This window comes from Nanorana parkeri, unplaced genomic scaffold (genome assembly GCF_000935625.1).
Source record: "Nanorana parkeri isolate BGI_ZX_2015 unplaced genomic scaffold, ASM93562v1 scaffold773, whole genome shotgun sequence".
Lineage (NCBI taxonomy): Eukaryota > Metazoa > Chordata > Amphibia > Anura > Dicroglossidae > Nanorana > Nanorana parkeri.
Window position 1 is genome coordinate 753,786 of NW_017307041.1, and position 21,657 is coordinate 775,442.

The 21,657-nt window shown below is 43.5% G+C and overlaps 1 protein-coding gene across 3 annotated transcripts; it reads right to left on the bottom strand.

The window, feature by feature from the left end:
* Positions 1–4,444: 4,444 nt before the first annotated feature.
* On the bottom strand, positions 4,445–20,937 carry SNF8 (SNF8, ESCRT-II complex subunit). Of its 3 annotated transcripts, XM_018564698.1 has the most exons (9): positions 20,774–20,937; positions 17,921–17,971; positions 15,102–15,240; positions 12,166–12,270; positions 10,241–10,313; positions 10,018–10,159; positions 9,519–9,521; positions 7,434–7,502; positions 4,445–4,912 (listed from the first exon to the last, which is right to left on the bottom strand). In XM_018564698.1, the coding sequence occupies exons 1-9, from the start codon at positions 20,825–20,827 to the stop codon at positions 4,775–4,777; spliced, it is 774 nt and encodes a 257-aa protein (XP_018420200.1). In that variant the 5' UTR covers positions 20,828–20,937; the 3' UTR covers positions 4,445–4,774. The 3 variants fall into 3 exon arrangements, with proteins under 3 accessions (XP_018420200.1, XP_018420199.1, XP_018420201.1); XM_018564697.1 differs by lacking the exon at positions 9,519–9,521 and having other exon boundaries at positions 7,434–7,508; XM_018564699.1 differs by lacking the exons at positions 9,519–9,521; positions 17,921–17,971 and having other exon boundaries at positions 7,434–7,508.
* Between the last annotated feature and the right edge of the window lie 720 nt (positions 20,938–21,657).

Below are 21,657 nucleotides of genomic sequence, written 5' to 3' on the forward strand. Positions count from 1 at the left end.
GGCATGCATATATGCAATGTGACTGTTATGGGTATTGGGTTAGTGCAGAGCTGGGCAAATCCCAGGAGCCAGGTCGCGGGTGCTCTTTAAAAAAAAGACAGCTGGCTCCTAACTTTTTAAGATTGCTCTAGTTGTTGTCAATGAAGCCGGCTCCTAAAAAATCCTGCTGGCTCCTGAACTCCATATTAACGTGGGTTAGTGTATGGGACAGTGAGCGCAATTAAAGGGCCTATTTCTAAAAGAAACTTGCTCATCAACTTATCCCTTTGCCTAATTAGGAAGGTTCCATATCAATTGTACTTTAAGATTTGCAAAGTTGCAATGTTTTTTTTGGAAGAAGTGAAGAGTTAAAGCTTTTACCCATATCTTCACAATAACAGCAAACACACCTTTAGACATGTTTAGTAATGACAATCTACAAACACACTTCTAGATAATTGCCGGCTTTGTATTCTTTGCATCCCTTATTTCTCTTTTCTTCCCTAGTCTTCTGACAGTGGCCATGTTAACTAAGGGCAGATTACTAGCTCTCCTTTTACTTCCTGGAACATGTGACTAGGACATGTGACCATGCACATCATATCAGGGGAGGAAAATTACTTTCCATGAGATTTCTCAGCAATGCTCTGCTGATGTAACCTTCCCAGGATGCAATGCTTGGGCACCATTACATCATTTTTGCCAACGTTGACCAGGAAGTGGGGGGAAAAAAATTGTAAGTAAATAAAAATGTGTGTTTTTAGCTAATGAATGTAAGATGATTTGATATCCGCACGCAGAACTGTATGCTGATGTGATTTTTAGTCAAAGGTCCACTTTAATATTTGTCAGGTTTTTATTTCTACTTGTGCCCCCTTAGGGAATATTGTCCCTCACTTCCTGCCCCTGGGGTGACTGGTTAACACTGAGACAGAAAGGCATAGACAGCCTGTTTCTCCCCCCTCCCCCCCTCGGAGATATTTCCTATCTCCTACTGACGTGACGGGACACAAAGGACAAAAAAAAAATATCAGACCGAGGTCCTAACCCTTTGTACTCTATGCAAAACAAAATGAAAGGATTGGGCTTGAAGCTGGACAGATTTATCAAAATGTTTGTGAACAATCAATGTATAAGAATGGTCATTAGAGTTGTACATGTAGGTAGCCGGATCACTGGTATTCTGTGCACACAACATTCACACTGCAGCAGCTGCTGCTAACTGCAATAGTGATATTGCCAACTGCTAAGCAAGCACCAAGTGACCATATTATTGATCTGTAAGTCTAAAATGGGCTGAATAAAAAAAACTCCGCGAAGAAAGTGTGTAACGTACAAAGTGCTCCAGATGAGATTTGTGCTTCTCGTGTAATCTTACCTGTGTGCATCAACTCCGCTTGATCCTTTCTTCACTACATCAGCTCTCGTACTTTTTATACCCCTTACAGACTTAAGCAAGTTTGTCCTAACTTAAGATAACTAGGTAATACATCCTTTTTTGGGGGGGATAGGCTTTCTTTCGGCAATATTGTCTTAAAATTTTTTTATTTTCTATGCAATCTAGAGACAAAGATTATGAAACAAGAAAAAGCATTTTTTTTTATCTATTTTGACCAGTGTTTGTTTTAAAATTAGTAGTGTTACTGTAAATAAAAAGTTGCATTTTATTCTAGAATTTGTCCCCTTTCAAAATGACACAAAAATGGTGTTTTGGTACAACGCGTGGCAAAGCTATATGCAGGTAACAAATGGCACTTTCTCTTTTCAATTTCTCTTTTTTTTTTTTTTTATAACTCTTGATAAAGTAAACTAATGAAAATAAAAAGTTTTAATATTGTTTGAATTAAAAGGAAAAAGTATGGGGGGAGGAGATCAGAGTTAACGAAGGGTTAAATGGGAATGCATTTTATGTAATATTTTCTTTTACTGTCATATGCAGATCAAAGGTCACCCTGTGGATCTACAAACGAATAAAATAATACATTACAACTAGGGATGCACCAGTGCCGATAACGAGTATTTTGGCCAAGTGCTTGTACTCGCCCAAATGCTCCCAATACTGGAACTTCCCGCATCAGGAAGCTGGACAGCGAGTCATTACACACCTCCATGCTTCCTGATTGGCCGTGAAGCCGGCTCCATGCTCCCTCATCACTTATTGATGAGGGAGCATGAAGTTGGCTTTCCAGCCAATCGGGAAGTTGGACATGTGTAATGACTCGCCGCCCAGCTTCCTGAATGGTCGGTGAGTAATTTCCCGCCCCCCAGCTTCCTGATGGGCCAGAATGCTGGCTCCATCCTTCCTCCTCATGGTGACGAGGGAACATGGAGCCAGCTTCATAGGTCATTATACATCGGCCAGCTTCCTTAATGGGACTTCCGGTATAGGTGAGTACCGCAAAAAGAAATGCCAAAAACCGGTAACGGTGCATCCCTAATTACAACACTGTATTTACTCAATGACATGTGTAAGTAAGTGTCATTTTACACAGGGGAAGCTGCCTTTAGACAGGAGCTTCTGCTATGTGATACATGGCAATTCCCAATTGTCAAAAGAAGAGCTTGCTATCTATTGCTGGTAATAGCAGAGATTATAGGTGGAGACCAGCAGGGCCTCACTAGGCCATATGCCCTAAAAACTTTGAAGTGTTTTTAGGGTGTATCTCCTACACCTGAGATTCACAAAGGGTTGTTAAACGAATGATTTATTCCTTCTCCATTCATTCATTGGAAGACCGTTCTGTTTTAGATAATCACCACTGGGTATATCGCCTCCTGCAGAAGTAGGTGCACTAAAACAGGCCCTGCTGTTGGCCAAATCTCCCTCCACAGCTGTGTACAACTCCATTATGTACCGAACAGTTTCCTCCCTGAAATCCTTTGGCGGTTTCGTTAAGCAAGTTGCTGGGTAGGCAACAGGCTAGAAAATATAGATTCCAACCATTGAGCGCATGCAGTTTCTTGCTTTATATGGGTTTGGCTGCGACGGCCCACTTTCCCAACAGGCAGCCTGTGGGCAGATGTGACTGACCTAACTGCCGGATTGTCAGTCACAGTGTCCCCCTTACTGGCACGCAGCACTTCGGCTTTAGAGAGAGGTGGGCTACAGTACCATGGTGGACGGCTGGTTCACACCTAGGCGATTTATCGCGCAAAACACATTCGCATTCAAGTCAATAGAGGCTATTCACACCTTTGCGTCACGCAAAAAGGTGCAGGAGCTATTTTCCACCGATTATCGTCCCCTAGACATCTCTATGCATTGAAAACCTCCACACTGGCCTCATGGGTTATGGTATGTGGATCTCTTTCATCCGATAGCGGATACTCCTTGACGTCTCAGCTATGAGAAGACACTGTCTCAGGGGGCCCGTTGACCATTTTGTTCCAACATCCGCTTGTGTCACTCATTCAGGGAGTTACACATGTTGCCCTTCCTGTAAGACTACCGTCGTCACTGTGGGACCTGAATCTTGTCATCAGTTTTGCAGGGGTCAGAACTGGCAGTTGTGTCCTGCACGCCTCCATCTCTGGCGCTTCATAAGTGCGTCCTAGACTCTTTTTGCTGAATGTGGTTTTAGCCTTTCACCTGCTGATTCTGCCATTAACACTTCCTGTCCTAGGGTGACATCCCTCACTCTTCAATACCTATGGAGAAGTGTTGTCATTTTAGGAGAAGACTGCAGAACAGAACCCCTCTCCTCATCAATAACAGGGAATGTGTTCTGTAGTCCTCAGAGAAAGCTGGAAAGAATGTAACGGATAAGAGTTCAGCACAGAAAGTTACCAGCTTACAAGATTTCTGGCAGGATCAACAGGTATTTCTTGGAACTTCTCAAACATAACAAAACGATTTCAATGCTACCTAAAGGAAGAAAATAAGAGAAGCTCATTGTTATGGAGTACACAGAATTTATTAGTATACCCTAGCTTTTGTGCACTGTAGTCAGTACTTCTTGGATCCCACTAAACGCTATTGTTTGGGATCCCAAAAATGCATCAGCCAGAAATGAACGCCATTTCTGGATGCGTTGAATCACACATCAGTTTTATCTTTCTCGGGAGGCTACCTTGGTAAGATTTCACAATGATGATTCTACACCTCCCCCCACAGCAATAGAGAATGGCAACCAGCAATAGAGAATGGCAACCGGCAATAGAAGACTACAAATTTCAGCAATCCATGATTGCTGGTTGCCATTCTCCATTGTTGAATATGGAATGCGTTACAGTTCATAATGATAAAGAAACCGCCCTAAAATCATTATTCTTTTAGAAAAAATGTCACATGTCCCTTTAAGTAAAAGTATCGGTTACTGGTATGGGCGAGTACCTGAGGGAAAGTACTTGAAAAATGATATCAGGACATCCCTGTTTAATATTACAATATTTTATTGTAGAAAGTATAGTACAGAGGAATACAAGTTTTTTCTTTGCACAGACTAATAGGGAACCAATTTACATCCCAATTCAATGAATTCCCAAGTGGTCCTGTAGAAGGTTTACTTCCGACACTTGTCAGATTCAGTCTATAGCACAGTATTCATTACATAGAAGGTGAAAGGCCACTATTTGGCTGTGACTGAACTCCACTAAGAAAATGTCCTCTGTTATCAGTTAAAAGTCTTGACGGCACATGTAAACAGGGCTGCTAGATAAAACGTCAAATAGATGGGCTCCAGTCCCAAGCAAAGCGGTAACCCGACACAAAGGAGAATCCGCTTCCTTCAGAGGCTGTGTTTTGTAAGACAGAGGAGTCTGAGGTAGTGGAGATTTCAATGTCTAGTCGCCGGTGTCACGGTGGTCCCTCGCTGGACTCCTCTGGGGAAATTTGTTTAGAATAAAGTTCAGTGAAAAGAGCTGGTAGCCAGTACTCAGGGTCTCCTGGTGCCTGCAAATCCAGCCATGCCAAGCCTTCCTTCACCAAGTGTTCCTTAAAGGTGACAACAGTGAGAGGACATTAGCACAAAAGCAGCTGGAGCCATACAACATTCTTAGTAGCTCAAACTAAAACACTGACCATTATTAATCCATCAATGATCACATGGAATGACTCCCTTTTGTGTACAACATGTAGTAGTAATCTCATTTAATGCTTAAAAGGAGAACTATGAGGGGAGTGATTTCCATTCATCCTCATAGTTAGAGCCGACCTGTGACAAAGAAGCTGTCACAGGTCGGCTCTATCGATCGGGAAGTGAGCGGAAACATGCACGATCTGCTCACTTCTCGATCGTCTCCCTGCAGTGAGTCAGTCACTGCTCTCTGCAGGGATTCTCCCCTCTCTGATCCTCCAGCGCTGAGCGGGGGAGGGGGCGGGCACAGCTGGCTCTGCCTCTAGATTGGCAGAGCCAGCTGTCACTCACGCTGCTGGGTGGATCTCGACAGTAATGTTGGGATCCGTACCGGCTGCGGCGCTTACAGTATAGCCCACAATATACTGAGCTTTGGGTCACGGGAGGACGCTAGTATATGTCCTCCTGTGACCCTAAAGAGAACTACGGGGAAAAACACTTACCCCATAGTTCTCTTTAAGTTATTGTAAATGATTGGTGTAACTTGCTACTTGTGTGCAATCTCTTCAGTAATTGTTCGGCAGGCTAATCACTACTGGTATTAGTAAATGTGCTTTATCTACCAAAACCCAACCCAAGCTTTATACAGCCATAGGTGACTACAGTGTTTCCACAGCTAGGACAGGTTACTCAGGTACTGCTGGTCACAGGGGATGATGGCTTTACTTCTCTCCCCTTATCCTGGAAGCAGAGTTCCACTCCAGTGGTGCTGTCCTGGCAGACTCCAGCAGTCCTGCCATGAAGGTGACTGTACCGATAAAAGGGAAACACCGGCCAAACAATCAGCACAGCAGCCAGATGCCTTATTAAAACATGGAAACCCCCTTGGCCTATTATACAAACCCAAGTTCTGGAAAACATGATGGCTATACAATAAGGAGAAACCTCCCCAACCCTTTACAGTCCAGGCTTAGTCAGCAGAAGCATCCTGACCTCCCCACTAGAATTAGCACGAGGGTCTCTGGCTGGACCCCTACACGCTGTGGATGAGTTCTCTGCCAAGGGGCATCTTAAATGAACACTTTCCAAAGTTCAGGTTTACTTTAAACTACAGCTAGACATGAGATGAAGCTTCAGGTAGGAGATGTGTGACTAATACCCTACCAGTCAGAACTCCCATTAAAGGTATGTACAGTATTCACCAACTGGAGAAGAAGAGGGCCGTTCAGGGTAACCTTAAAGTATAATGAAAGCAAAAACTCATTTTCTAGGCATGTCATAAGGGGTTAGAACCTCTATCAGTTGTGTTTCCATCTGTGTCCTTGCTGGGGAGATATATATTCTCTATCTGTCCTGGTGACTCCCAATAAACGTTAAACTTGCTTTACAAACTTGCTGAAAGCTTTGTAAATGTTTGCGGTGCACTGCTCTTCAATGCCTCTGCGAGTCATGTCGTAACTGTCTGTTCTGCAAATGCCTCATGGAACTTGTAGTTCCACAACAGCTGTTGGACCAAAGTTGGCCACCCCGGATTTACAGCCTGAAGCTGGCCATTCACCTTACAATTATCTGCAGATTTTCTATGGTCAGATGGAAAAAGTGCAACAGATTCCTCCATCTACGCTAAGCTGTGTGGATGGAGGAATCTCCCTCTGGGCCAAGCTTTAGTATCCTGCTAGTCACCTTGTTTCTTCCAATAGAAGGTACCTTTAAATAGAAATGGGTAGGCTGCCATTGCTGACCTATCATTTATAACCAGCCTTTGCAGCAGGGTGCACATGGGAAGGCTTACAACAATACCGCACACTTGCCAGCGAGCCTGCAGCAGAACAGGTCACCCTGTGTAACAGTACGCGTTAAAAACAGAGCTTCAGGCAGGGGAATCTGTTTGGTTGCAGGCTAGCTGGCAAGTGTGCTGGGGACTTTTGTTGTGTTTTTGTATTGCCATTGCTGACCTCTCTTAAAAATCCTCATTTCCTAACTGTGGTGCTGACCCTCTTCCTTTAATTGTATCAAAGTTACGGACTCTGAGAAGAAAAAAAAAAAATGAAGATCTGGGTCTGACCTCACTTGCTGCATACTTATTCTTGGGTCAGTGGCTCAGAAAATGTTACAGCCACTGAATAAGCAGATAGCCAGGCAATTGGCATTTTTAGAAGGAAGCATCGGTGGCAGCCTCCATATTTATTTCAGTACAACCAGGACTTTACTGCATATAGTCATTATGTAGGATGGCATCTCTTGTCCTAAAGATTGTACTCCTGAACACTGGAGTGAAATGTTTCGCAGATTGGAGAATATTTTAAAGAATCCATGTACTAAGAACCAATGAGAGTGGATTGACAATAACTGCCTCCACTACACACGTGACAGGTACACTTCAGTACAGGAATGTTACCGCTGTCCACCGGCCTAGAATCTCACACAGTATAAACTCACCAGCACGTGCTTTGCTCTTTCTTTCTCCCAATTCAGATTTGATTGGATTTCACCAACAGTCACGTAGCCCTTTTTCTGTAAGAGACAATAAAACAGAATTCTTATTCATTAGGTAGCACCGAAATCAGGGGTTCAGTTATCACCAAGAACACTGTCTGCATGGAGTTTGTATGTACTCCCGCAGCCTCTCCTGGAACAAGGACCAATATGAATGCTTGTATGGCAAAGCAGGGCACAATACATCCAGATCCTAATGGCATTTCTAGCTCTAAAGAGAGGACTGGATCCATTGGTACCAGCAGTGGTAAAATACTGGCATGCATTTTAAAGAGGCCCTGTCATTATGATACATATATCCTACTGACTGTGTCTTTTTAAAGAACTGTGTTTGTCTCAGCATTACATTTTGCAACAACAGACATACTTAGAGGCTGATGTATAAATCTTTAGCCCAGCGTAAAGTTAGGTGATCGCCGCTTGCACGGCATTACTGCTGCTCGATGAAGACAAGCAACATAGGAAATTCCCATCGTGTGTAGGTAAGGCCGCTCAGCTATAAGCTTGGCGGAAAATGTATACATCGGCCCCTTAGAGTGAACTACTTGAGATAGGGGGTTTGTAGTCCCCTGAAACAGGGGTGTTTGTTCCCATATACAGACCGGCGGTTTGGTATAGCCTGTTTATATTGTGCAAGCACTTATTTCTAGTAGTACATTGGGGACTGCTGCATTGAATGCCGGGACTTGCAGAGCATAGTATAGTACTTCCTGTGTGCTCATTCCTTAAAAAGAGCCTGGATGGGCATATTTATAAAGCAGTAAATGTTACCTTTAAACATTCACTGGTGGGGAATCACTCATTTATAAACACATGCACCTGGAAGAGTCACCTGCAGTGAATGTTAGGTGAAATTCAGGTTCAATGCTTTATAAATATGTCCCTTAGTGATGATGTAAGCAGCCGCCCTTTTGGTTGATTTTTAGGAACAGAGCCAAGTTAAGCAAACCATTTTTATTGGTTCCTGTGTCCCTGCTGGGGATAAAAAAAAATAAAAAGGTGGCTGAAATCGAAGGAGAATCCAAAGTTATGAGTTGTCACCGGAAAAGAACGTGGGGAAAATCTTCTCTCTATAGTGGAGAATTTCCCTCACTTGTTGTGTCTATGGAACAAGAACTGAAGGAACATTTCCCAAAAATGGGATTCCAATGGCAACACCAAACTGGCAGTTTTAACCCTTTCCTACACCGTTCATAATAAAACAAAAACAAAAAAGCCAATTTGGGGGGTGACATACTTTACAGGTTCATATGAAAGGTCTGTCGTTTACATTGCACAGCACATTGGCTTAGTGGTTATCACATCTGACTTGCAGCACTGGGGTCCCAACTAGGATACTATGCACATGGAGCAAGTTTTCCTTGTTCTTGCAAGGATTTCCTCTTCCCACACTCCAAAGACATGCTGATGTGATTGTACGGTATGTAAAGTGTTATATCAATGCCTTGTATTCTTTGACAAGCTACAAGACATTTGTGAATGGACAATAGTGAGAAGGAGTGGGTAATGCGACCGAAGCTCTGTACTGAGCCAATCGCATCTATCCCTCTCCTCTGTGACCGGAAGCTGGGAGTTGTGTGCAAGAGACTGCATGCTGCAAGATTTTTATACTTTGCATCCCACCCTCTGCACATAACACAGCTTTTTAAATGATAATTTACACACCCAGTGCACTGTGTAAATGATCATGTTTCCAAGAGTGCGGCATTAAAAAGAAGTCTCATTTTTACATTTCCAGCATCTGCTAAGGCCTTGGTTCTCAACTGGTGGGTTGTGACCCAAAAGTTGGTTGCAACCCCGTGTTCAGTGAGTCGCTGCGTGCCTTCCACTTTTCTAGGTGAGATGCTCCTCAGCCTCCCCATGGCACAGCACTGTCAGTTCTCTCGCCAAGCGGCCATTCAAAATACGCTGCCCAGTGTCAGCTTGAGGTGGGGTGGGGTATAGCTGTGAGGGAACTCCATCCATATGTGCATTGCTTACAGCTCCCTCGCATGTCCTGTAGAGGTGCCTGGACCGGAGTGACATCACATTCTGGCTCCCGGAACCTCTACAGGACGCGCAAGGGAGCTGTACGAGCAATGCACATATGGATGAAGCTCCCTCACAGCACAGCAGCCCACACTGGAACCCAGACCGAGGATCCACTCCAGTTCTTGTAAGGTTCACACTAGTACAGTGCGGTAATCGCATAGTACCATGCGACTAACGCACTGTACCATGCAATCGCACCAACTGTGCATTTGGGTGTGGAAGGTGTGTTGGGTTGCAATTCATTTGAATGGTACCACAAATGCACCTCCCACCCACAGTTCGTTAACCCGTACCAGAACGCACGGTACCCAAATGCTGTGCGTTCCAGAGCAGTGCGACTTAATGACCAAGGACAAATGTGGGTCCTGAGGTTACACAGGTTGAGAACCACTGTGCTAAGGCATCATGTGATGATCACATAAAGTACTGTTTATAACAAAATACATTTCTCTGTAATAAAGCCCAGAGTAAGACCCAGGAATTAAATTGTACTAACCTCTGCCAGCTGTAGAACCACAGTGTGATCCATGTTCAGCTCTGCAGGTACCGACTGCACCAGGTAAGATCCACCTACAGGGATGATGCCAAAACCACTACCTAGGACTTTGAGTTTTTTGATTGCTCTGATAATATCGTCTCTGAAATAAGAAAGTACGGTAATGACTCTGCTGTATTGGCCGACTATGGCTCTGTGTGAAAGAAGGAGAGAGGATGCTTACTGACTGACGTCCTGAGCGAGCTTCCCTCTTCCTTTCAGGACCTGCTGGTGCAGTTCAGCCAATGTGATCAAACCTAGGAACAAACAAATACACATTACCAAAGGCTAAGCCTGACCAGGAGAAATGACAGCTGGAATACGATTGGTACTGATGGGCAATACGTTTGTTCTTATGTACGGTAACCTGACCAGGAGAAATGACAGCTGGAATACCACTGGTTCTGATGGGCAATACATTTGTTCTTATGTACAGTAACCTGACCAGGAGAAATGACAGCTGGAATACCACTGGTTCTGATGGGCAATACATTTGTTCTTGCTTTGATAAATAATTCCTTTTGGATCCTCTACAAAAGGTGACACACAGGTAAAGCAGAAGCATTGCTGCCTGTTCAGCTTCCAGCTGTCATTCTTCAACTGTTTTTAGAAAAAATAAAAAAAAAAGGTAAAATGAATAAAATTAGAAAAAATACAAAGACAAAAACACCAAAATAAATGAATGCTTCTGATGGTTCAGGCAATAGTGGAAAAATGAATGCCAATGGGCACAACATATTAATCATTAGCACAGAAAACAAGCCTGCAGATACACATACAGTGCTGGGAAATGGATTCTCTTCTGAGAGAGAGCAGTTATATTTCCATACTTAAAAATAGTAACATGATGTAATCAACCCATAGCAGTGACATGAAAACAACATTGCCGTTTTCATTCACTCACTGAGCTGATAGCATAAAAGCTAAACTCCTGGCAGACATAAAAGACCCAAGTGAACTCAGTTCTGTATTCATTACCATTACATTTATTTTATAAATGCAAACACTGCAAGTACATGAATGTGAGTGTCAGCTTCTTGTAATCGTCTATAAAGCAGAGTTTAGACTGGGAAAGGGAGAAGCACAACAAGAAGCTAAATTAGTTGTGTCACAATGCTTGTGTGCCAACAAGAGACCTGCTGACAGGAGGAGAGAACAAGGTGACAGACAGATAAGGTCCTCCATGTGCTGCTTCTCCTTTCACTGTCCAGATATAGATTTCAAAATAGAAATGTAGTTTGCAAAATAGTCAAAGCAAAACGATGTGTTATATCACATTGCAACCAGACTTTAGCTTTCAATACTTTACACTTTGCATTAGGGATGCACACCATTTAAGGGTCCATTTATAAATAAGGAGTATGGCCATACCACAGAGGTATGCTTTGCAAATGCGCATTGCACTCATGCTTCAGGGCGCTAAAGCAAGTGCAGCACAATCCCAAAGCATTAACCTATTCCTTGGACAGCCGGCAGGAAACTGGGAATTCAAATGACATGGCTACTAAAAATGATGGAGCATCTGGTGCTAGGCCTGAATGGCCTGCTCCCAGGAGTGAGTGTTCACACACAGAGCACGTACACAACCAATGCTAACAACCCTGGACCTGGAAATGCTCCACAGCTAATTTAGCCAGAACCAGTCTGGAAAGCTCCCAAGTGGTGTCCAGTGCCCGAGAGTCACTTCCAGGCTCACCCTGCCATGTCTGATCCAGGGGTTCTTTTTGCAGCAAGACCAAAAGTCAAGACAGAGAACAACTGCACCAGGTAGCTTCAAGCAGAGACCTCCTGCTGCTACATGGAGATGAATCTTGAAGAAAAAGAAATGTAGGTTAAGTCTGAAGTCAGCAGAGCCAGAAAATATGTCCAACCTCCTAGGATACTAGCAAAAACTGAGGCATGCTAGTAGTAGGAGGTGTTTTTCCAAAGGCTGGCCTTCAGTTATTTATTTTGTTGTCCTGTAGGCAGCAGTATAACCAGAAAGTTTAAGAATTCATTGTCCCTCAATGGACGACACAGAAATGTGTATTTAGCAGCTGAAATTGGAACTGCAATCAATTACAAATGACATTAAAGTAATTTTTACTAAATACTCTTCCTTGCACTTACCTCCATTGTGGTGCTTTAGAGCCAGACAGACTTCTACTATTTGCACACCTAGCTCATAATAAAAGTCACCCACGCCAAGCATTTCGGACCAAAATCCTTTCCCAGCTGAAAAGGCAAAAGACAAAAGTTATGAATTAATAGGAGTTCCAAACATTAATCCTTTAAAATATGGTAATTGCTGCAGCCATTAACAGAAAAGTGCACTTATTCCTTTTTGCCCTTCCCTAGGTCTGACCTAACCCATCCTCCCCCTTCACAAATGCATACGTACCTTGATCTGATGGCCGCGGCTCCACAATTTGTTTGCATCGGATGGTGACCCTAGCTATGCCTGCACATAACATAACTCTACAGACTGCTATGGGACCGTCTCCATTTTCTACGGGCTTTGGAACACAGCCCCATAGAAGTCTATGGGGCACTACTACACAGGTCCAGCAAGAACAATAAAGACTTGTGGCCTTGCATGTAAACAAACAGCGTTATTTTATTTATTACAGGTATTTATATAGAGCCTACAATTTACAGAGTGCTTTACAGTTCACAGCACATTCAAATCAGTCCTTGCCTTCAAGGAGCTTACAATCTAAGGTCGTGTACACACATCTAGGGCCATATTAGACAGGAGCCAATTAACCTACCAGCATGACTTTGGAGTGTGAGAGGAAACAGGAGTAGCTCGAGGAAACCCATGCAAGCACAGGGAGAACACTATGGCCACTGGATCAAATAAATATCTATTTGTGGAGGGAGAAGGAGGACTAGAAGAGGCCAGGGGAAGGGGACAAAAAGGATAAGTACACTTTTTTTTCAAGTACACTTATCCTTTTATTACCCCCACAAAAATATATTGCATCACATGCTGTATTGCAAAACCACACAGTAAAATACAATTTTGCACTGCATATGCATTGTATCACACCACAAACCAAAAAGTCACTCGCACTCCATATGTTATAGTCAAAACACTTCAAATTATAGTCAATCTCCTTTATTGACCATACTAGCGTCACATTGCTAAAGCGACGTTTCGGAACCAAGTGGTCCCTTCTTCAGGCACACCACTTGGTTCCAAAACGTCGCTTTAGCAATGTGACGCTAATATGGTCAATAAAGGGGGTTGACTAGAATCTGAAATGGAGTGCGAGTGACTTTTCGGTTCGTTACGTTCGATATGCAGAGGAATCTGCAGTCACTTCAAGCACCCACCTGACTTTTTTGTGGGTTTAATCCGGTCAGGAGTGCGATGGGATCTACTACCGGTATGTGTTGATTTTTGTATAAAAACAAATGCCATGCATAATTTCAGTGCATTGTAGCCCATTCAAAATGAACGGACTGCTTAACACAACGCACATAAAACACGGTAAGTCACATTTAACGCGCATACATTAAGGCAGTGCAACGGTGTAAATTGGCCCCAAGGGAATTTTCGCAACAAACTGCCACGCCGTGGTTTCTAACTAAATTTAACCAATGCCAGGAATTGTTTTCCTTTTAGTTTTTTTTTTACATGTATTCTTCTTCTTTATTGGGGTTAAAAAAAAAAAATGTTAAAACCGTTTAATTTTAAACACTACATTTTAATATTTTGCATCATTTCAGCCAGCAGGTGGAGCTCTTTTTTCATTCAGATATTTTCTTACAGATTGTCCCAAAAAAAAACATTTACAGAGAACTGTAGCTTAACCCTTTTGCGGCCGGACCAATTACATTTTTCACACATGCTAAAATGCACCAAAACACTATTTTCTGAAGGCAAAGGACCTAGAATAAAAAGATGGCATTTGCAATTTTTTATGTTGCACATTATTTGGGAACTTCTTTCTTAAATCTAAATTTTTAGGAAAAAACATTGAAATTAATTTCAGTGAACACAAATAATGACATTATCTTCAAATGTTCTATTAATTATAAAAGATGGAAAGATTGGGTTCTCCCATGTATTTCTACAGGGTCTGTAGTTGCTCCTGCTCTTGCTAAAGGTGCCCATACACTACACTGTACGATCATCGTATGATAATCGCGGGAAATCCCGCGATCGTACGATAACCGCAAAGTGTATGGAAGGTGTGCGACTGTTTCTTCTGTACGGTCGCACGTCTTCCATCGAACAAGCAGGCTGGAAAACCCGCCGAGAATCGTACGATTCTCCGCGGGTTAGTGGCCTGCTTGTTCGACAACTGCCTAACGGGCCGGCGTGCGCACGCGCACACTGCCCGTGGAGCATTGCAGTCATCGGGAAGCCCGCCCCTCAGGGGGGCGGGCTTGCGATGATCGCAAGTACGATCTGCCTGTCCAAGATGGGCAGATCGTACGTTTTTTTTTAAATTAGTTTACAACACTCGCAAGACAAAAGTCTTTCTAGGGTTGTAAAGTGTATGGCACCTTTAGACCCCTAATGTGTCCCCTGCCCTCTGCTATAGCCAATCACACAGATTGGACTTGGTCAGCATGTGATAGCGGTTAACCCAAAAATGCTTACAGCACAATGCTTCTGGGTTCACTGATTACAGAGCAGATCTAACAGAAGATACTTGATCTGCTCCCACTCCCTATACTGAAGTTGTCTGTTGCGGTCCCTGACTCTCCAAAGGGTGGTGTTGCAGGGGACCTTCTCAGGCTGTACAAGCTGTAGAGCTACCCAAATCCTTTGTACAACCAAGAGCCGGCTGTTTTAAAGGATACCAATATCATGGCAGCTGCAGTCTTGTTAAAACTACTTAAGGTCCAGGATGCACAGTACGTTGTATGGTCCCATATGCCAAAAATATTTGTTACAAAATTCTGATGCTGGAAAGGTTTTTATTCTGATGCTGGAAAGGTTTTTATTTAAAACTAAAGGTCAGCTCAGAATATGTAGTTTGTGTAAGCTCCACAAGGCAAGGACTGATGTGAAATAATCTCTATAGAAAGAAAAAGGATCATGAACTTACAGGCCAGAGGGTCCACTCCAATGGTTGCACACATATCTTGGAACTGGACCCTGAACTGAGAATTCTTACGGATTTCTTGCTTGTGTTTACTTGCAAACTCTTCTAGATTAGTTTTGAACATCTCTAACTGTTTTGACATCTATAATGCAGGAAACAGAACCGATTACAACATTGAAATGATAGGAGGACCTTTTTTTTTTTTTTTAATTCCTTTTTCATTACAAGAATAAAATAGTGAATTTTCATCAACATTGGACATTAAAGTGACAACATAGGAGTTCAATCCTAAAAATTAGAAATGCACCGATTCCGGTATTTCGGTATATCCGATATTTTTGTCCCATTCAGGAAGCCAGGCGGGGTTTAATGACTCGCCACCCGGCTTCCGGATTAGCAGGGAAGCCGCCCCAATGCTTCTCGTCACTAGGTGACGAGGGAGCATAAAGGTGGCTTCCCGGCCAATCAGGAAACCAAGCGTCGCGTCATTACACTGTGCCTTGCTTCCTGACTTGTCAGGAAGCTGGCCAATCAGCGATTTTAAAGCAGTGGCTACTTTACAACACACACAGGGGCCATGGGGAACAAAAGTAGCCACCCTCCAGAAGGAAGGGCAGTGTCAGCACCAATTCAGAGATGATTTGAGGATCTACAGCCGAGTGATACACAAATAAGATACATTTTTGTTAATAGTTAAGGTACTTAAAATGCAACTTTAATATTTAACGCCTGAGTTTAGTGTCACTTTAAAGACATACTGTACAGAAACGTGGAGGTTACCATTGTGGACCGTCTTCTGAGCATGCTGGTTGCCAGGTTGTCGCTGTCTTCAGTACTTTTTCACTGACCCAGAAGACGCATGCACATTAGAGAGTTAGGGTGTAGCCAGATCCCATAGTCATAGCAGGTCAGGAAGCATTAAAACCGCTGGATCAGCACAACAGGCAGGAGAACTAACATTTTCAGAAGGAGAGGTCAGGCAGGTCTCCGCTCATTGGAGATAACAGCCAGATGTTCAAAAAAAAAAAAAGTTGGGTTTAGGCAAGATATTTAACCGCTTGCTGACCGGGGTGTTTAGACCCCCTTCCTGCCCAGGCTATTTTTCAGTGCTCAGCGCTGCAGTACTTTAACTGACATTTATTCACTCATGCAGCGCTGTACTGAAATGAATTTTATACCATTTTTTGGGGACAGAGCGAGCTTTCTTTTGGTGGTATTTAATCACCACTGGGGGTTTTATTTTTTACTATATGAAAAAAGAACCGAACATTTTGAAAAAGAAAAAAAACTGTTCACCATACATTATGGTATAAAACATTAATTATCACCCCAATTTTTTGGTAAAATATAAAAGACGGGGTCACATCGGGTAAAAAGACACAAAACATGTGCAGCTTTAAAATTGTGTGCGCCCGCAAAATAGCAAAAAACAACCATGCCTAAAATTGGCCATAGGCGGCGCTTTAAAAGCTTTTACCGCTCATCAGTTTAATATTATCAGTGAAGGAAAGCCCTCGAATGATTGCTCTCACTCCGACGTTTGCAGCGATATACAACATGTGTGGCGTAATCGTTGTTTTCGCACGTAGGTGCACCCGATGCGTATTTATGTTTACAAGTGCGTGCACGCGGGGTGAGGGACTCAAAACTTTTTTGGGCGTTTTAATTTTTTTCTAATATGAGACTTTTTTTTTTTTTTACATTTAACTTGATTGCTATCACATAGGGACTAACAAGCCCCCTACGTGATAACCAATATACAATGACAGGTCCTCTTTATGGAGACATCAGGGGTCTCTAAGACCTCTAATGTCACCTAAGGACCCCCAAAGAAGAGCAGAGATCTGCTTCACTAGCTTCTTCTCTGGCTAGCAGCAAGAGAAATGACAGCTAAAGGCGCAAGTGATTAATAGACATCGCTGTAGTAGCCGCTGTGTTCTCGGTCCCGGGCACCGCAGGAGGACAGCGGTGCCCGGGACAACCGACAGCGGCAACAAGGGTGGGGGGGGGGGTGCTGTCACTGTGCTGGGTCATACAAGTGATCAGACGACTGTAGAGCTGGCCAAACGCTTCTATGTAACAGCCGTTTACCGTCCCGGTGGGATTCTGGGGGTGCGCACGAGCAGAAAAAAAAAAAAGAACAAATCACGTAAATGTACATCCACTGCCGGGAAGCATCCGCCGTCCGCCTGTATTTTTACAATGGGCAGACGGGCAAGGGGGTTAATAAAATCAAAATAATTTTTTTTTTAATGTATAGAGATTGCAAAGAGTCAACGCTTTGTATAGCCGTTTGTTACCCTCATAGGGTCTGTGCTTACTCTAGCACTAATCTACATTCTCTCCCTTCCAAGATGAATGAGACTAAAATGAAATGGGAGCTCCAGCTAACACCTTTTAAGCAGTTACAGCAACAGTTTTTTTTTCTCCTTTTGGGATAAAAGTTTTACATAAAAGAATAAAAACTAACCACTGTAAGCACCCCCATTAGATCCAATCAGGTAGCCCCAATCCTACGTAGTTGTTGACAGATCTAATACAAATTGTAGTTGGAGTGAAATGTGTGGTGAGGTCTAGTTTGAAGAAGGAAAGCAATGGTCCAATATCTCTGAACTCGCACCCATACTGGTGATCTTGGGCTCAATAGCATAAACAGCCAGGACAGACGTCGGGTAATAAATCTCACATAGATGGACTGCTCGGTGAAAAGTCGCCCATTAGTATATTCTAATAGTCATGGAGCAGATTGCAGGTTACAGAAAGGTGGTTATTGACAAACTGATACAAAGTAGATGCAGATATTCATAAACAAACGTCTTCACCTGCACGAGCTGGTCCTCGGCCAGAACATTCCCTCGTTCCTTGTATTTGGCCTGAAAGATAAAGTGCCTTTTCAATAATCATTTCAAATTGAATAAGTTGAAACACTTGAGGGTCAAAACGTCTGTAGTACCAGAATCGATTTGCCAATGAGGGATCGTACAATTATTATTTTCTAATTAAAAAGCTAAAATTGTAAAAAATAAAATAAAATTATCAGTTTTGTGGACACCTTAATTGGGATAGGGAGTAAAGAGTATGATATGAAAGTATTGTTAGACTGAAGACTCCAAGCAAACAGCAGACGGCATTCCTCACCCCGCAGCCACATAAAACAATGGGACAGGGAATGACTCGGCCACACCTGACTGGGCTAGGAGGTGTCACTGACAGTTTTGTGCGGGCTTGTGCAATCCGATTTTTAAAGCTTTATGCAACGTGACGCGTCCAAATGGACATACTTCACTATAGCTTGCTATGCGTTAGCAGATGTTTTTGCAGCATTGCGTTAAAAAAAAAAAAAGTAGCGCATACTCTTTTTCCAGTGCAACAGACAGCCGTTCCCACCGTACGCAACTGTCCCATTCACACCCATTCATTTTTCATTGCCCTTGCTTTACAGTTGAGAAATGGATCGTAACCCAACGGATCCTTTGTGAATGGGCCCAGAAACCATTCTGTTCTATGGGTCCTTGCGGTCCCCTGTGTTGATCCAATGCGGTACAATGCAGATCACTGCAATGTGTGTGAACGGACCCTTGAGGCCCAGTGATCAAACAGAAAACAAAATGAAATCTTCCAAAGGAAGGATTAAAGCTTGAGTAGAAATAAGGCCCTGGATGCAAATCTTTAGCCAAGTGAGGGTGACCCAGAGTGAGAAATCCAAGTGTAGATGAGCCAAAATGAGTGCCCTTCAAATGTCTGAACAGTCCAGTTTTATATTCATTTCACAAGTTGCAATGAGAACACAAAAAGGCAGCCAATGCGTTCTGGGGGCCACAAACCCCCTTATTCAGGGTTCAAAGTGATAAGAGGCTGATGCTGCCACAATTGCTCACTGACTGTTGGCCTAGGACAGTCCAGGAGCTCAGTTTTTCCGAACCACTAAACTTCATTGTCTTAAGCCCTAATGAAGGTGGAACTGTGAACCCTGAAACGCGTTGGCTGTCTTTATTTATTTTGTTAGTTCTACAAGTGGCAACAAGAAAACAAAAACACATTAGACTCTTCAGACATTTGTTTGGTGCTCAACTACAAAAGAAATTAAGACAATTGTTTGGTCTTGTCATCCACTTTTAAGTATGTTTAAAGCCAAAACGTTCTCCCCATTTTGAATAGAGTCGGGAATCACTAAAACCCGTCAGGTTTTTTTGTCCATAGAGATTTTTATTCACTTCCGGTCCAATACACACAACAGGAAGTACAAGAAACTTTATCCAGTCTGAGGGAAATCACCTCCCAGACAGTTGTTTCTGGAACAAGTGTCCCATTGGAAGATTTCCCCTCTACCTCTGGTCTGGTGACAACTCAAGCTTTAGATTTTCCATTGGTTTCAGTCCCAGTAACAAATAGAGAGAGGAAAACTCCCTGATGACAATGCAGGTATAAAAACCCAACAGAGATTTAACCCCTTGTCACACTTTTTAAACCTAAACAAGGTTTCGGCTGGAGATACACTGTAAGGCTCACTGTACATGTTACCGTCTGATCATACCATCAACTTTAGATCTACCAAAACTAGGGCTGCAACAACTAATCGGCATAATCGATTATAATCGATTATTGAAAAAGTAAACCATGTAATATGATGACTAGGGGTGAGCTCGGGTCCAAACTTGAGTTCATGGGAACCCAGAAGGAAGAGGTCAGTGGTGGCCCAATCAGCTGCAGCAGGGACATTCTCCGGACTGCAACTGCACATACACAAAGCATCAAGAATTATATGGTCACATAACCATATTAAGTCTGTATAAGGTGAATGACATCACCATCATCCCACCACACATTATCCTATTATGTCGATGTCATGACCAAATGTGACCATATAAGGTCAGTCACCAGTGGATCACCCCTATGTTTACATGCTGACAGCTTGTTTCTGGGTTCCAACAGATTCAAGTTTGGCCTGAACCCAAGCTCATCCCTAATGAGGACCTACCTACACTATCCAATCAGTCAAGCCCTTGTTGGTAGATCTAAAGTAGATTGTCACTTGTGGTGAGCTTAAAAGAGAATTATGGGCTGACGAACACTGCAGCTTACGTCAGCTCTATTGATTGGGAACCGATAGATCACATACCGCTGATCACTCTGTTCACTATCATCTCCCTGCAGAGAGCAGTGACTCTCAGTCAACAATCCCCACAGGGATCCCCCTCCGATCCTGCTGACTGGAGGAACAGACAGGGGAGGGGTCGGCACAGCTGGCTTTAGCTCTAGAGAGGCAGAGCCAGCTGTCAATCAGGCAGTGGGTGGGGTGGGAAGCACAACAATATTGCTATAGCTCGCTATATGCCGAGTTTTGGATCACAGGAGGACATTAGTATATGTCCTCCTGTGACCCTAAAGAGAACTATGGCACAAAAATGTTGGGCCATAGTTCTATTTTAAAGAGAACCTGTCACAAATGGTTTGACAAGTAAACAGTGAGACTGAATGTAGCGTTATATAAAGATTGTTTAGGTGCAGTCAACGCTGCAAGCCGGGGATACTTCCAGAGGACATTTTCCAAGTCCTAAAACAACACCTAGAAAACTAAAGCAGCTGGGAACTATTAGAAGAGACTGTTGTTACACAGCAGGAAGTACCGGACAGTGCAGAACCCCCTCCCCCCATCCTAGCACCCGGCACTTCACCTCGGCCAGCTTCTTCTTGGCTATTGCCCCCGCTCCCACCCCTCTCCGGTGCATGGCTGGGTGAAGCACCAGCTTCCTAGTCAGGAGAAAGCGCTCGGTGACGTCACATCCATTCCGCCGCACAATCGCTTCCGGCCTCCGGACCAAAGAGCAGGCTGGCTAGAGCGCCCATAGAGAAACCGAGCACACAATCTATCTTTACTTCCGCCACACGCTAACTGGCTAGACTTCCGTGGGAAGTACACTAGTGGCTGGCCAAGACGATCTAGTCGCCGGGGTAAGTAGCCATTTTGTTGGTTGGTGTCCAACCCTCCAGCACGAATTTCCTGGCTGACTTTAAGATATTGTAAACAGAAGGGCAGACGGGTGGTCAGACTGTGTTGTAATTACAAGAATGGGTCTGCTATCTGATGAACTAGTCTTCATTCATGGACAAAGTTTCAGTTTCGGCCACGAATTTTCATTTCGGTGCATTCCCAGTAAATACTTGAATGCCCATAGCCAGGCCATGGATTCAGTTTAGTGTTTACATATTTATGTTTACTAGGGATGCATGGATACCTATACTAGTATCAGTGCCGATGTTCTACCGCAGATTGTGACTGCATTAGAATGTGTGACCGGCAAAAGGTGTAGAATTCAAAGCTTTCTCCGCTGTTCCCGGGCAGATCGGCATCGCAGATGGTATGTGCAGGAGAACCGATCTGCCCTGGAACAGCTGATCGGTCCTGAAATGTCACTTCTATCCGCTCTTATGAGTGTAATACAAAGTCGGATAGAAGTGACATTTCAGGACCGATTAGCTGTTCCGGGGCAGATCGGTTCTCCTGCACATACCATCTGCGCTGCCGATCTGCCCGGGAACAGCGGAGAATGCTTTGAAT